The sequence below is a fragment of the Podarcis melisellensis genome (assembly GCF_964234715.1).
Source record: "Podarcis melisellensis genome assembly, chromosome: 5".
NCBI lineage: Eukaryota > Metazoa > Chordata > Lepidosauria > Squamata > Lacertidae > Podarcis > Podarcis melisellensis.
This window is the reverse complement of record NC_138537.1, coordinates 51,400,004-51,417,191: the sequence shown is the minus strand read 5'-3', so window position 1 is coordinate 51,417,191 and position 17,188 is coordinate 51,400,004. Positions and strand designations below refer to the sequence as shown.

Below are 17,188 nucleotides of genomic sequence, written 5' to 3'. Positions count from 1 at the left end.
TTTCCCTCGAGTTAAACAGTCAATGGGTGTTGCATCCTTAAGACTCTTGCTCTCAAGGGTCAGTATGATCTGGATGTTGTTTCCATTAGTGGAACGTTACTGAACGTTACAGATAACAAGTGGCATGGCCCTGGCTGGCAACCAGATCAGCTAGCAGTTCAATTTAAAGCCAAAGGGTGTGGCTAGGAGACACCCTAGCCCCCTTCCACTGTGCTGTTTTCCTGCCCTGCCAGATCCCATTAAACAAACATAAACTTCACAGCAGGTGTGCTGTTCCATGTCCCCCTATTAAACTGATTCCTAATAAAATGAACAAATCAACATGAGACAATGGAGTGCATATTCACATGTCAAGACAAATAATGCAGTCTGATACTCAGATAAGGCATTGCCCAAGAAAAGAGAGCTAGGTATCCAGATCAAGTGTTTCCCAATCTTTTTCTTTTGTTTTGCCTGTGTGATTCCCATTTTGAAGCATCACATAGCAACAAAGGCAAGCAAGCCACCCACCCACACCTCAGTCTACAACTGCCATGACTTTACTTGGGATCATTAAGTCCAGTATGCAGAGTGATATGGGGATATGTTGAAGGGTGGAGAATCCAGGAAAGCGTAACGGGTTATGTGCAAAAGTTTTATTTATTTATAACATTTTATACCCCTTCCTATAATAATAAGTGGCTTACTCAAAAACAATAAAAATGCAACATTGATAACATTTCAATAACATTTCATGAAAATGTGATAGCAGAAGCATGCTTTGAACTACCCTTCCCTTCCACAAGCTTAGGTAAGAAAGTAAATGTGGGTCTTTATCCCAGAAAGGACTCCTACTTGCAGAATAGAACTTCACCATGCTCTCCTCCCCAGGTGGCCTCCCAAATCTGTTCTGGGAGTTCCGCCAACCCTCCAGAGAAAGATTTGGGTGGGTGGGTGGGTGTGCAAGGGGCATGTAGGAAGAGAAGACGGAGGGGAAGTTCCATTACACAACCAGAAGTTGTAAGAACGGGACAACTTCATTGGATACAAGCCTGAGAGCCATGATACCCATTTGCTAAATGGAACGGGATGCTATCTACTTTATAGATACAAGGTCTATTCTATAACCTGCTTTGTTTGGCTTTTTTTTCCCAGAAGGAGCTGGAGCAGCTGAAGCACCAGAAGCCTCTGCTTCCTGGATTTCTTTCTCTTTCTCCTTTTCAGCTTCCCTTCTTTCTTCATCTGCTTCTGCTTTCTTTGCAAAATATTCACTGTAATAAAAGGAAGCGCAGTAACCGCTGGTTGCTTTAGTACTTCAAGAAACTTCTTGACACACGCAAGTCAGGGTACACTGAAATTTGTTACCTTCACTTCTATAAATAGTAATACATTTCTGATAAAACACATAACACAAAATTAGAGAGGTATTTTGTATTTGCCGGGGGGGGGTCTTTAACCTCCCCACTCACACTTACTGTGTAGTTATATTTGCAGAAAATAACTTCTAGGGAATACATGAACTCAGAGAAACCCACCACGGGGAAGATGTTTCCTGGTTGCTAGGTAAAAAGGAAGGGCAAACTATGGAGATTCTAAGGACTACTAGAAAATAAGGCAGAAGCAGATAAAAGTACATGAAAGGGAAACAGCAACTCTTTCGGACCCAAGGTATTCCCATTGCCTGGTGTCCAAGCAACTCATCTATCACAGCTCTAATTTTACTCCTACCTATCAGTGGTTTTAGCCCATGAGTGATCATTTCACTAGAATTGCTTAGAAGGGTACCTGCACATTTTGCTTAACTTTCTAGGAGGGCTTAGAGACTTACTTTTTTATTTAAAATAAAATGGCAGCAGGCTCTGGCACAGGTTCCAGGCTGGTATCCTCCAAGGTAGATGACAATTTTATTTACAGACTAAGCTTAAACTCAATCATAATCTGCCTCCAGACCACCAGACTGTTATGGTTGAAGCACAGCCATTTCAAATCCTCAAGTATGCCACATGCTGGTAAGCACAAGTACAATCCAATACAAGTCTGCTCAAAAGTAAGTTCCACTGAGTCCAAAAGGGCTTACTCTCAAGGATAGAATTGCAGCCTGAATTACAGTCTTGTAAGTGCAACATAATGGATTTTCAAAAGAAAAGAATTGCTATATAACATGCAGAATAAATATGTGAAACTTACCCTAGAAGTTCATCAGCTTTATGCTGGTCAGTAGGTTGAAGGCCTATGAACATTTCATTCAGTGATTCATTTATCCATTCAATTGCTATCTTTATAGATTCCTCTCTTTCCCTTTCATCAGCATCAATTGCTTCTGGTGAAGCATTTTCAAGAATTTCAGCATGAGAAGAGATCATGCTGGAACAAATCCTCTGCAGAACAGCATTTAAAAATAGATTCGCCATTGAAATTTCACATAATAAACACTACATTGAAATCATTTTGTGCTAAAGGTTTATTTAAGCTTTATTTTTGATGTATGGAGAGGGTTATCACTTTCACTGTCAAATGTTATAAACTCCACATATCAAATCTTTTGACAAGGTATTTAAAAGAATTTTATTGCTAGAGTAGAATTCTTCACAGCTCCTTTCATTTCAATTTTGTTTAGTCCACATGCTTCTTTGACGATGTAAACTACACAGTTTATATGAACTTCTGAATAATGCAAATGCCTCTAGGTTATATTACAGTATTAGTCCAACCCCGCTGCAATACAGGAATCTCAACTAAAGCATCCATAGACATCCAACCTCTGCTTAGAAACCTCCAATGAAGGAGAGTTCACAACCTCCCAAGGGAGACCGCTCCACTGTCAAACAGCTCCTACTGTCAAAAAGCTCTTCCTGATGTTAAGTCGGAATCTCCTTTATTGTAATTTGAAGCCATTGGTTCAAGTCCTACAATCCAGAGCATCAGAAAACAAGCTTGTTTCCTCTTCCATGTGACAGCTCTTTAGATATTTGAAGATGGCTATCATATCTCCTCTCACTCTCCTCTTTTTCAGGCTAAACATACCCAGCTCCTTCAACCATTCCTCATAAGGCTTGGTTTCCAGACGCTTGATCATATTAGTTACCCTCCTCTGCACATGTTCCAGCTTGTCAATATCCCTTGTGGTGCCCAGAATTCTAGGTGTGGTGTGACCGAGGCAGAAGAGAATAGTACTATTACTTCCCTTGATCTGGATACTATACTTCTATTGCTGCATCACACTATTGGTGGTGGTCCACACTAAGACCCCAAGATCCTTTTCACATGTACTACTAGTAAGCCAAGTGTCCCCCATCTTATATTTGTGCATCTGGTTATTTCTGGCTAAGTGCAGAACCTTACATTTGTCCCTACTGAAATTCATTTTGTTAGTTTAGACCAAGTTCTCCAATCTGTTAAAGTCACTTTGAATCCTGATTCTATCTTCTGTGGCATTAGCTACCCCTCCCAGTTTGGTGTCATCTGCAGATTTGATTAGCACCCCCCTCATGGGCATAGCCACATTTTTTGTTATAGGGGTCCCAAAAAGTTATTGAGCTTTTTTGGTGAGATCATGGCTAAAATTCCCCCTAAAAGAGGGCATTACAGGGGGCAAGCTTTAGTTAAAAGGTAAAGGTACCCCTGCCCGTACGGGCCAGTCTTGACAGAGTCTAGGGTTGTGCGCTCATCTCACTCTAGAGGCTGGGAGCCAGCGCTGTCCGCAGACACTTCCGGGTCACATGGCCAGCGTGACGAAGCTGCTCCGGCGAACCAGCACCAGAGCAGCACACGGAAACACCATTTACCTTCCCGCTATACAGCGGTACGTATTTATCTACTAGCACTTAAGGGTGCTTTCGAACTGCTAGGTGGGCAGGAGCTGGGACCGAACGACGGGAGCTCACCCCGCCGCGGGGATTCGAACCGCTGACCATGCAATCGGCAAGTCCTAGGCGCTGAGGTTTTACCCACAGCGCCACCCGCGTCCCCCAAGCTTTAGATAGGGGGCAGTTAACTGAGTATATTTTATGCTTTTCAATAATTTTTGAGGATTATAGGGGGGCAGCTGCCCCCCCCGGCTATGCCTATGATTCTTCCCTCCACCCAATTTCTTCATCAGTTGTTTATAAAGATGCTGAACAACAACGGGCCCAAGACAGAACCCTGCGGCACCCCACTTGTCACTTTTTCCCAGGGTGACGAGAAACCATTAATGAGTGCTCTTTGGGTTCGGTCAATCCACCAGCTACAAATCCATCTAACAGTTATTTATCCTTTGATTCTCTATTGAATATACCTTAATATTGAATACACCTTAATATACATTTTTCAAGAGCAAAAACATAGAAATACTGGGTGGTTTCATTCTTCCATTCAATCCATTTCTGTTACCCAATGTGAGGGGTATGTACTCATGGAAGTGTAAACTTGGGGCTACCCCTCCCATGATCTCAAGTGGCACTCTGTGAGGGGTGGCAAATTTGCATCTAGGTACAGTCCACACCTCCCAGCTTCCTCCATGGAGCAATTTCTTCAGGAATGCAGAAAAGTCTCCCACCCCACACTTTCATTCTCCAGATCATACTTGTTTTCTGGCTTCCCTGCTTTCCCTCTCCTTCCCTGCTCTTTCCTTCCCTAGTTCACCCTCCCTTGTTTCTGGCATTCCCGTTTCCCTCTCCTCCCACCCCTGTTATCCATCTGCATTTAGTCCCCCTTGCTTCACCACAGCACTTCTCTTCCCCATTTCACTATCAGTATATGGAAACATCACAGCTGCAAACAGCCAAATTGTTGACATCACATGATGCGCCTATCTGTGGGAAAGAAGAATTTCCCAGGACGTTCACAGGCTGGATAAGTCTTTGTGAAGAGTGTAACTTGAAACCTTCTGACTGCGCATGCTCAGGAAGTTTGTCAGACTTGCTAGAAGAACTGAACTGAAAGGACGTGTTTTTCTCTAGTGCTGTAATGTCAGAAATAAACATCATGTAAATAGAATTCTGACTTATTTTCTTTCCCCTGCGGAAGCAGGAGGGAGGGGTTGTGCATTTTACCCACACTTGGGAAAATGTCGCCTATCAAAATCTCCCTGGCCTGTCTGGATATCAGCCAGAGGAGGTTACCGGTAAGCAAGCTCCGAGGACAGTGAGAGGGGCCAGCCTCTATGGAGGGGGCTTGCAGACAAATAAGTGGTAGCAGAGGATGGTTGCAACAACAAGAGGGCTGAGCACCAGGTGGGAGACGTGTGGTTTTTTTACGTCTTCTTTTCCGTAAATCTATCAAGCCACTAACCCACAGAGTCCTGCTCAAGTGCCACGCTGCATGCGCACCTGCCTCCTGATGGACAAGCTCCCAGCTTTGCAAGAGCTAGTAAGGCATGGTTCAAAGGCAAGGCAGAGGTCAGCCAGCAGAATGGAAAGAGGCAGTGGGTTTTGAGGGGGTAAGAAAGGGGGGTGAGGTGAACCTATCCCACAACCACAGCACCTTCTCTCCATCCAAAAACACATTTCAGTTAACCAAAACAAACAAACACACACACAAAAACACCTCAAAGAGGATGCAAAGCAGGACTGAAGAGGACTGGTCTGGATCTCAACAGAAAGGCCTAGAGGGCTGCATTTGGTCTCTGAGCCTAATATTCCCTGCCCATGCCCTAATCCAGCACTCTTAACAAACCACAATTCCCAGGGGCATGCCATTTTCTGCTTCACCTAAGACAGCAAAATGCCTTGGGCCAGCCCTGTGTATACTTCACTGTTGGGTGTCTCATCCTTATCCTTATCCTTATCCCTCAACCCTAGTGAAGACATTTTATAAAAAGTCACAGCAGACAAGACCCTTCCAAATTTCAAAAGGGTGATAGTATGATGTCTAATTTGCCCCTAAACTTTTTTTACACTCAGGATCATGGTGCACAGGGAAAGGAAACATTACCACTTTCTACCATGCAGTGGTCCTGAAGAAACGTTCCACGAGAATTGCTACCAGCCCTAGGACACATTAGTTAGATTCTGTTCACATTAATAGCATGAGGGGGGATTTTCATCAAGGAAAAAAAGAAGTATTGGAAACCCTTCTCCAAGCACCATGGTTCCAATCCTGACACACACATAACACACAGCAGCTAGTTAAGGGGGAAAACACTTAGATATGTTAAATGCCTTGACACATTTTAACATCAAACCTACTTTGGGCCTTTTGGTTTCATCATATTGAGGCAAAAATTGGCAGGAGTTGACCAGTGTCCATATAAGCTCACAGACAATGTTATTTGCAGGTTGCAGCCCTCAGTCTGGCAGTCAGATATCTCTGGATCAAATAGAGAATTAAGCACGTAACAGTTCATACCTTGACACAGTTCCTAACTCGGCATGACACTTCCACTTCTAACGTTGGCCGACCGATCCCATCAAGCACCTTTTTCCCAACTAATTTGGTTATCACTGGAGGCTTTGATAATTCAGAGAAGTAGTTTGCCTGGAAGATAACAATTATAGCAATTATTTCCCATATATTTAAAATGAGATTTCTATTCTAGTACACAGTCGTCTGCAGTGACATTTATCAGACTGCTCATTTAGTAGTTCCTGCACCCATGGCCTGGGATCATACCTATTACCAACAATATTAGCTCCTTTCTTTTTAAAATCCTAATGGTACCCTCTTGGCTTTCACTAAATCTTCTGGAGTATGGTAAACTGTAATGAAAGCTGTTCATCTGTGATGAAATCAAGGATGGATCACAATAAATTCTTGGATTGTGCCACTGACATTGATTTTACAGGATCCTAACCTGCCCTTTGCAAGAAGTAATACAGGGACCAGCATTTTCCCTGACACATGCTAGTATAGGGCATACTGCCTGGCAATCAGGAGAAATGATCTATCAGGAAGTACTCCAAAAGGCACTATGGTGTTTTGTACTGGTGGTTGAATTTCAGAGGTCTTGGTAGCCTGCCCAAATGTGAGCTTGCTATGACATATAATACTATTTCTGCTTCCAATGACATATGGTATCATAAAAAGATATGTTCACATTTTCTAGTTCCCTCTTTTATTACCAATCATTTAAATCACATTTTCTAGTGGGCTTAGTGCATTATAATCCTTGATTTATTAACATCCGAATCAACACTGAGATTATGTCATCAGATTACCATTTTACCAATGGGAAACTAAGGCAGATCATGACATTTACTGTACATGCTACAGTATGTTGTTCAGAGGAAATTCATAAGATTATACACCATGTAAGTATACTCTGCCAACCTATACAGTTATGTGGCATGAATCTCATGAACATCCTCTTTACAATAGTCTTGCATATTGTACAGGATGAGAACCCTTCTACCTCCTAAGTGTGCCTTGCTCATCATAATGCAGGTGACAGTACAAATTATACTGATATGTAGCAATGTAAGTTTATTGGAGGGCTGTAGGAGCAGAAAAAATAGAAGACAAAATACAGGTCAGTTCCTATTTTAAGAGTTATTTATTAAATCATTTTAATAATCTTACAGTTAAATCTGATGTACCAAGTGCGAGTCATCCACACTGAGAGGCCAGAATAAGAAAAGCTAGAACCAGGTTCTCAGTGTTGCTAGTTGAGAGAAAATTATGTACATTAGTAAGAATCAAAGCCTTTTACATGCCGAGAATTCAGGGTTATGCTAATCATTCCCTGCCCAATTTACTTAAATGTTGACCTGCATAGGATTGCTCTGCTAACAAATTTATTATGGCACGGGTTATCATGTACCAGAGTGCACTCTTCACATCTGGTGATGCAGATTTCAATCCATGAAATAAATATGTTTAAGGTGCTGTCAAGACTCTCGGTTGCCGTTTACTTAAACAGTAAATTTCCAGCCTCTACATACAGTACCCACTTTCCTAGGAGTAACTCTCGTTGGATTGAATGGGGACACACAGCAGCTCAGTGGGGCTTGCCTCGGAAATATCATGGAGAAGCTCTCCCTGTAAAGGGCCAAAATACGACCATGCAGCAACACAGCAGCAACACACGACATGCATTAAGGTCATTGGGAGTTCTGCACTCCCACCCAGCCGGTCCCACACCTAAGGCGTCTCCCCCCCCTCTACACTCCCGGTGCGCGTGCGCACCAGGCACACATCGCACCACCCTCCGGTTGGGGCCAAAGGCGCATGCGCAAGCGGGGGTGCCGTTACACGGGGGTCCGGCTTACCAGGTGCCCGTAGAAGTCTTCTGGGCGCTGGTAGAACATGGCGTTGAGCACCTCCTCCAGGCGCTGCGGCACTTCGTTGCTGCGGTAATACTCCGCAGCCTGGTGTTTGAGATCAGTAATGGTGAACCGCCGCTGCTGCTGCTGCTGCTGCTCGCCCGCAGCCCGGTTCCCGCAATACTCCATGTCTCCCCGGGGAAGCGTCGGGGCTCCGTTGCTAGGAGACGGGGCACGCGCGCCTCCCGCCCCGAGATTACCGTGTTCTCGCGGGATCGCTTTCCTCCCGTTTCTCCTCTCCTCAAGTTCTTTCCTTCGGGCTTCGGTCCTGTGCCGAACAGTTTAGCAGAGCCCATTCGGAATCCGTCAGCCCCGACTTCTGAGGGAGGGCGACGACGAGGAGGTTCCTGCTGAGCGCTGTTAACGTCTCGGGCGCAGCGCCGGCTGATTAGGTTCCGCTGGAGATTGAATAAACTTGGGACACGGCGGGTTGTAGCGCCACCTGGTGCTCAAAGGCGGGAGGCGCAGTCGAGTCTTTGTCAGCTCAGCCGGTTCCCTGTCTTCACCTGGGACAGACGCCTCTGTGCGCATGTGTGTTTGTGTGAGAGAGAGAAACACCCTCCTGTCATTCTGCTCAGGCTTGTGATTGCATTTTGGTCCGTCCCCCCAACCAATTCTGTGGCCTTTTGACCAATTTTTCAACTGCTGATTTCGCCTCTGATTCTGTTTTCGTATGTGTGTCGCTTTTCCTTTTGCTTGCTCCCTGTGTTGTTTTTCCTAACTTAAAAAAACCCAAAAACACTTGTTTCCCTTATTTAGCCCTATTTTCCCTCCCTTGCCTTGGTGCTGATTTGTCTGGGACTCATGCCTTCTTTCATTAGTGCTTGCAGCCCATGCCTTCCTCCTTTCATTCCAGGCACTGCCAGGCATCGCTGTACCAATGGAGCCCCACTTGGACTTTGGGGTGATAGGGGAGCGGCAGACAAAATGGCAGTTAAGAGCTCTGCACCCAGCTCTGGACATTCTTTGGCTGTTTCTGCTATCACCGCAGCACACAAGTGTGTCTTTGCCTGTTGAAATCTTTTCCAGCATTGCAGAGGGCACATTATATGGGAGAGCTTCCTGATGTCCTTTCAAGGGGCCTCCTACATGGACACGTGTGCTACAGAGCTCCTTTCAGAGGAGGATACTACATCCCAAGTGCAAGGGGCCTTGTAGACATGACATCATCTTCCACCCATGAATTTTCTGGTTTTACAGCATCTCCTCTAGCTATTACCTTGCTTGCTTCTGCTGCTGGCCAGCCTAACATACCTGGTATTGGGCAGCCTTGTTTATTACCAGCAGCTCAGCCATTGCAGTTTTCAACCTGAATAAGGTAATCCTTAATGGGGGGAATTTCCCAGTACCTGCATGTGCTACCCATGCCAGCTGCTCAGCCAGTGATACAGCCACCTGCAGCTGCTGTCACACAAGCTGTTCTGTCATTCCTCACCATTAGCCATGCAGCCTGAGGCTCATGGGAATTGGACTCCCCACTGATATCTGCAAGACCACAGGCTCCCTGTCACTCATTTAGAGACACTGAGCAAGCCAGACAGGTGCCGGCTGGTCCCGCAAGGCTTCTTACCTGCTCTCTTCCTTTGGGTGACACAGCCACCCAGAGGAGGCTCAGTGAGCCCCATGGTCCTTGCTGCTGTTTCCACAAGGAAAGGTGGTCCAAGACAGGAGCAGCCTCACCATGACCTCTCTTTGTCTCCTGTGCTTTCCCTTTGGGTGGTGAAACAGCCTTGATTAGGCTCAGTGGACTTAATTCTCCATGCTGCTGAGATTAAAATAGAAACCAGCATAGGCAACAGCTTTTACTGCCATTAACTCAGCAGTGCCATCGTATCCAGCCTCGTCACCCGGAGAGATGTCAAAAAAGCTGGCAGAGGCCTTGCTCTTGTTTGTTCCTCTTGTCTTTGCACAGCACCACAAGCCACATGTTTCCCCACTAGGCCATCCAGAGGGTGAGAGAGAAGCAGAAGCAAACCCCTCCTGTTCTGGTTGAGTCACTCACATGTGCTGAGCAGCAGCCAACCATGAAACTCCATTCCATTTCACTTCTGCTGGTTTTCCATTCCTCCGCCCCCCCGGTCAGCATCCCATAGCTACTGAATGTTTTGGGGTTTTTTTTTGGTATTTTGGAGGTTTTTCACCTTTGGCTTTTTCCTAAATATTTTTTGTCCTTCTGCAAAACCTTTGGGTTTCGTCATACCTCCTAATATGCCCTTTTATGCAAGGATGGTGTTTTGTCTTTAAAAAAAGTTTGAAAACAGAAGACGTGGTTCACCTGTATCATGAAAGCCCTCCTGCAGCTCAGCTTCCAAAAATGATAAGTGGTCCGCTCCAATTTTCCAAAGAAAGAATCAGATTAATATTATTATTATTAATAATAATACATTTTTATTTATACCCCGCCCTCCCCAGACAGGGCCGGGCTCAGGGTGGCTAACACCAAATATAAATTACAATAAAACGTAATAGAAAAAAACAAGGGGGGGGGGGGAAACAGCTAATTAAAATACGACTTAAAATACAGCTTAAAATGCAGCCTTATTTTTGTAGTAGCCCATAAATCAAGACCATAAAGGGAGGAAACACCAGATATTCACCCGAGCCAGCTATCCATGCTGGTCCTACATGGGCCAGCAAAAAAGCCAAGGGAAAATTTATATACCAAATCCCATATACGGTGTCAGAGTGAGTCTAAGGCGAAGGCCATGTGGAACAGCACCATCTTGCAGGCCCTGCGGAAAGATGTCAAATCCTGCAGGGCCCTGGTCTCTTGTGACAGAGTGTTCCACCAAGTCGGGGCCAGTGCTGAAAAGGCCCTGGCGCTAGTTGAGACCAATCTAACCTCCTTGAGGCTCAGGACCTCCAAAGTGTTGTTATTTATGGACCTTAAGGTCCTCTGCGGGGCATCCCAGGAGAGGTGGTCCCGTAGATATGAGGGTCCTAGGCTGCATAGGGCTTTAAAGGTCAAAACCAGTACCTTAAACCTGACCCTGTACTCTACCGGGAGCCAGTGCAGCTGGTAAAGCACTGGATGAATGTGATCCTGTGGCAAGTACCCCGTAAGGAGCCTTGCTGCGGCATTCTGCCACCCTGGAGTTTCTGGGTCAGCTTCAAGGGCAGCCCCGTGTGGAGTGAGATACAATAATCAAGCCTGGAGGTGACTGTCGCATGGATCACTGTGGCCAGATCAGGGCGAGAAAGTTAAGGGACCAACTGCTTAATACAGCAGAGATGGGAAAATGCCATCTTTGCTGTGGCTGCAACCTGCTCTCCATAGAAAGGGAGGCATCAAAGGTTACACCCAAACTCTTGACAGAAGGCGCAGGCACTAACTGAGCCCCTGCAAGAGATGGGAGTTGGATTAGTTGGACAGATGCCTATTAAGAAAGAAAATTTCCCACAATAGAATCTGGCTTCATTAACACATCACACATATACAAACTGCTGTGCGTCTTGGACTCATTTGCTTCTCGCTCTCCTCTAGCAGAGCTACAAAAAGATCAGAAGCTTTCACTTCCAGTTTTGATAAGCTCACTTCATAAATCATGGTTTGAATTTGGCCTATTTTAAACAAACCATAGTTAATAAGGGATGTTGGGGGAGGTGGGTAGCCAGTGGGTCTCAAACCTTCAATGAGCTAAGGACTTCCCTTGAATGTGAAGTGGCAGATTGAGTAGATGAGATCAATAGTGGGTCCAACAGTCAAGAAGGCAGTTTCTGCAAGTGCTGTAAGGGCTTGTCAACCTGAGAAAGCAGCACATCTAGGGAGAAGGAAAACTGTGATCCTAAACCTCCACTGCCTTGCAGTCTCTTTGGGAGAAGAAAAGGCTAAGAAGTACCGTATTTTTCGCCCTATAGGACGCACTTTTTCCCCTCCAAAAATGAAGGGGAAATGTGTGTGCGTCCTATGGGGCGAATGCAGGCTTTTGCTGAAGCCTGGAGAGCGAGAGGGGTCGGTGCACACCGACCCCTCTCGCTCTCCAGACCTCAGGAGAGCCCCACCACAAGCCCCACAAGCTCGGGGGACAGCGGGGAGGCGCAGTGCGCCTTTCCCGCTGTCCCCCGACTTGGTTAGAAGGCTGGCGGGGGGGGGGGGGAGAAGCCTGCTCCTCCCCGTCGCCAGCCCCGCAAACTTGGGGGACAGCAGGAGGCGCAGCACGCCTTTCCCGCTGTCCCCCGACTTGGTTAGAAGGCTGGCAGAGGGCTTCCCCCTCCTCCAGCCCCACAAGCTCCCAGAGCGATGCCAAAGCTGCACGCAGCTTCGGCATGGCTCTGGGTCCCATTCTGGGGGCTGGCGTCGGGGGAAGCTCGGGCTTCCCCCACCCCAGCCCCGTGCCTGGGCGGGGGGAATAATTTTTTTCCCTTTATTCCCCCCCCAATCTAGGTGCGTCCTATAGGGCGAAAAATATGGTAAACCCTACACAAATCTGAAGAGAAGTCCCTCAAAGGGTTGGATGGTGCCTTGTACGTCTCCTTCTGGCAATTCCTGCAGCCAAGGTGGTGCCAAACACACTGCTCTGCTTTCCTTTGAGCCACATCAATGAGGCCAAGGTTTTTGTCATCTGGCAGCCCAGGACCTCCATCACACTGCCCAGGCTTGTACCCCGGGGAGGTCACTTCAGTGCTGCAAGTTAAGAATAAACAGATTTATTTGTTTGTCAGGTTGAGATGAAATGATGAACTGCAGTTAATCAAAAACAGAACTATTTGCAGATACCCACAGAGGAATAAGGAGGAAGGAGGGGAATATACTTAAACCCAAGGCTTTCTGTGGTTCATTCTCATCATGATAAGTCATGGTTTACTACAATGTTCAAACACAGCCATAATATGTAATTTGTTTTACTATGTCCCTTTCTACATTTGCTCTTTGGTTCAACTGTGCAAAGAGGTATGCTATATCTGTATTTGAACATTTGCAGCTGTTTATACACATCACAATAAATTAGGCACTCTAATGTTTTCATATGAAAATGGTTAGTTCTTTCTTCTGTGTTGTCATTGAACCTTGATGCATTGCCTTCCTTAGACCATTTACTTGAACTTCTGCTATCTTAAACATTTCCATCTATAAAATGGGAATAACTTCGTAAGGACTATTTATTGTTGCATACAAGAAGGGCTACAGAAAAATCCAGGGTTATACTTATTTATGAAGCTTGACAATATTCATAAGCAAGCTTTAAACTGTTCTTTTTTGTATAAACTGCTTATTGCAGAAAGCTTTAGGCATAGTTTGGTTAGAGATGTGTACGGCCTTTTTTATTTTTGAACACAGAGTGTACTGTTTCTCAAGACTTCTCAAAGGTTGGTTATGATCTTTATTGCTATAAATTTTCTAGCAAGTACCTCTTAGGATCAAAAAAAGACTCTTTGAGCAACAAAATTGCTGAAGATTACCATCCTGAAAGGGACACAGATTACAGCTTGCAAAATGTCTAGGAAGGATAAAGCAAGCAAAAGGCCCACCTGACTTTACTTCTGTATTTAAAAACCCTTTACTTTTCATGAAAAGAAACATTTCACAATCTAAATGATCACTTTTAGCCTGCAATTTCCCATAAAAACTTTCACTTTGTTTCTTTTTTCATTCGTAATGTTGTTGAACTAACTGAAAATTGATACACTTAAAATGCTGTTAGCTGTATACTTCCTCAGATCTAAAATCAATGTTTGTGAACCTCCCTCATTGTGTGCTCACTTTGGTGGGCTGGGAAGTAATGAAGAAAAATCTTCACTGAATCATTTTCTTTTCCTTTCACATCCTTTCTGAAATATCACAGTATCTCTCCAGGGAGTTAATCCCTCCTCGTGTCTCTGTATTCACCAAAGAAGTTTCTAAATTGAAAAGACATTCCTTAAAGGAGGTGTGATTGTGATTGCAGTGTATTTCTACATCCCATGAGATCTGGCTAAATTGTGGAAAAGTCTCCTGCGACATCACTTTCAGTTCCAGTGACTGTCTCAAGCTTTGGTTACTTTCATTTCCTCTAAATTGGGTTATCCTTAAATTCTTGCTAGATCCTCCCCAATTCCAATTATATGGAATTCACATTGAATTGCAGTTTGGAAGGAACTGTTATGCTTCCCATTGGAAATTTCATTTCAAAGTTACATTTCTGATAATGGGGCAGCCAAGCAATGTGAGACTGCACATGTGTGACAATAATTTCTTCTCTGCCCTCTTCATGTCTCTCCTGGTTCTGGGAGACATGGGTGGCTTGTCACTGCAGGAGGGGAAACCATATGTGCCTCTTCACTCATTTCTGCCTCTTGACTTTCCTCATCCCACTCTCCTGCTTCTTCTTCTAGACTTCTCTCTGCCACAGACTCTCCCCGCTCACTAAGCCCTGTTACCTCTTCAGCTTCCGACACCTTCTATTTCCAGTCTTCTCCCTCTGACCACTCACTGTCATCCCACCACCCCGGTCTCTGAGCCTTCTTCCCTTTAGTATTCCCCAGCTGGTCCCATTCCCCCCATCATTCCTCTGTGTCCAACCAGTCCCTGACACCATTTGATGTTCTCTAGTCAGTTCAGTTTCTCCCCTTCCAGCCAAACTGGTCTGGAAAATCCAATAATCTGCAGGCTGGGGGACTGCACTACTGCTCTCTTCCCCTTTGATGCCTGTATGTGTTTGAGGAAAAGGTGTAACGTCTTACTGTATGACTAGTACCTAGACAGCAGCATTTTGATTCGTTTTCTTAAGAAAATGAAGTTGCACTTAAAGTGCACAGAAACAGCTCAAGGCTCACCAGCTACAGAGTAGTCATACCTGTGCTGTTGCATTTAGTGTTCTTTTTAAAAATGATGACTACATAAAATTTATAACATGGGGATGGTTTTAACTTTGATTCTTCATAGCATTTCTCCATAAAATGTTATCAGGAGTAAGGGGTATTTAAAGAATATGAGATGGCCTTCTAGCTGGATTAATATTCTGGGATACAAAAAAACTCAAACATAATAGCTTAGTGTTAAGTACAACTCCCATCACTAACTTCTTAGCTTATGGGAAACCAGTAGCAATTTCCCCCTAATCCATTTGGAAACTGTAGTGTGTACATTCGTATGTGCTGTACAATATAGGTTATTTACATAGTAAGAGACTGATCTCAGGTCTCACTAGGATTCTATTGTACTGACATTATGAAGGAGCTGTTGTAAGCTATCATGTCAAGGCTTACTTAAAGACTTATTAGTTCAAGGATCATTGACACAATAGACTATAATGACTCTCTTGGCAATGTTGTCATTTGTTGCGTTAATGGGCTTGCAGACTATAAGCACAAAATCTACATTTTGTGCACGTGTGTATGTTTCTATATCAGCTATTGCTATGCCTATGCAAAACTCATAATTTAATCACAATTTCAAAATGGAAAATCAAGTTTAGCTTAATAGAATGACAAAACTTTTTGACAATGCTATGATGAAATATTAAGATACAAGCAGTAACGAATGTGGATGTGTGGCAAAATCCACGCTGTTTTTTTCAAGTGAACTCATGCTACATTAAGGTAAAGACAATAAAATATTTTGCATCCTGAATTATTCGTACTGTGGTTTTTGAACCAGATGGTGTTAATATATATTCTAAAGGTTTGAATAGCCATTTAAAATAATTGTAGGCTGCAATTCATCATTCACTTACCTGGGACGAAGCCCCACAGAACTCAGCAGAGCCTGCTTCTGAGAAGACACATCTAGGATTTGTGCTTATTGTAACCCAACTATGATAATATTGAAATTGGTGACTGGCATGGGACTTGATACAAGTCCTAAGATCTCCAATAGACTATTACTTCTGCTGGGAAATGTTGGTTTTCTGGAACATTTTGAATCTAAAGATATTCTGATATCCTAACTCAGTTGAGATAAGATTTAGCATAATTGACTCAGTGAACAAAACTTTTTAAAAAAGCATATGGTGTTAATTTTGCATGGTGTTAATGTCTCAGTGTTTTTCCTATTCCCCAAATAACTGAAGTTTTTAATAAGGGGGGGGGGAATAAATGTTTCATTTAAACAAATAGAGAGGTTTACTGGGAAGTTATCTGTATTGGCATCCTCACAGTAAATATTTTAAAATATGACAGTTAAATAATAATAATAATATGGTAATAATAGTAATTTATTTATACCCCGCCCACCTGGGGTATAATATTCCCTTATTTTCTTTAACTTTTAAGGAAAATAAAGACTGTATTGCCTGTTGCCTTTGTCCATGGAGTTGGTGACAGCAGTCACGAAATTAAAAGACACCTGCTCCTTGGGAGAAAGACAAACTTAGACAGCATCTTAAAAAGCAGAGATTTGACCTTGCCAACAAAGGTCCATATAGTTAAAGCCATGGTTTTCCCAGTAGTAATGTATGGAAGTGACAGCTGGACCATAAAGAAGGCTGATCGCTGAAAAATTGATGCTTTTGAATTATGGTGCTGGAGGAGACTCTTGGGAGTCCCATGGACTGCAAGAAGATCAAACGCATCCATTCTTAAGGAAATTAGCCCTGGGTGCTCACTGGAAGGACAGATCGTGAAGCTGAGGCTCCAATACTTTGGCCACCTCATGAGAAGAGAAGACTCCCTGGAAAAGACCCTGAGGTTGGGAAAGATGGAGGGCACAAGAAGGGGACGACAGAGGATGAGATGGTTGGACAGTGTTCTTGAAGCGACAAACATGAGTCTGACCAAGCTGCGGGAGGCAGTGGAAGACAGGGGTGCCTGGCGTGCTCTGGTCCATGGGGTCACGAAGAGTCGGACACGACTAAACAACAAAGACTGTATTTTTATATATATATAAAAGCTGAGATAGATATTGTGTTCTTCGATGACTACAACTATGACGTGTTGTTTAATTCAATATTTATAGTGACTATAACAATTGTATTAGTATCTAGCTTCACTCTCTATAGCTGCAATCAAATTTGTTTTGAATTTGTTGTCCATTAGTAGTTTTGGTGTTGCAA

At 44.1% G+C, this 17,188-nt stretch overlaps 1 protein-coding gene across 7 annotated transcripts in view; it reads right to left on the bottom strand.

Annotated features, from left to right (window-relative positions):
* ENO4 (enolase 4) overlaps nucleotides 1–8,732 on the bottom strand; it is a 28,875-nt gene extending 20,143 nt beyond the window's left edge. The window contains exons 1-4 of one of the 7 annotated variants that reach the window (XR_014168639.1): nucleotides 8,166–8,732; nucleotides 6,307–6,435; nucleotides 2,167–2,357; nucleotides 1,108–1,250 (exon numbers count right to left, since the gene is read on the bottom strand). Coding sequence is in view for 6 of the 7 variants with exons in the window: in XM_081912739.1 (XP_081768865.1) it covers nucleotides 1,108–1,250; nucleotides 2,167–2,357; nucleotides 6,307–6,435; nucleotides 8,166–8,348 (646 nt within the window). In the remaining variant the exon portion in view is untranslated. Of the gene's footprint in view, nucleotides 1–1,107; nucleotides 1,251–2,166; nucleotides 2,358–6,306; nucleotides 6,436–7,717; nucleotides 7,826–7,847; nucleotides 8,049–8,165 lie in introns of those variants that run through there. The other 6 variants (XM_081912739.1, XM_081912740.1, XM_081912736.1 and 3 more) reach the window with 6 other exon arrangements.
* Nucleotides 8,733–17,188: the final 8,456 nt, after the last annotated feature.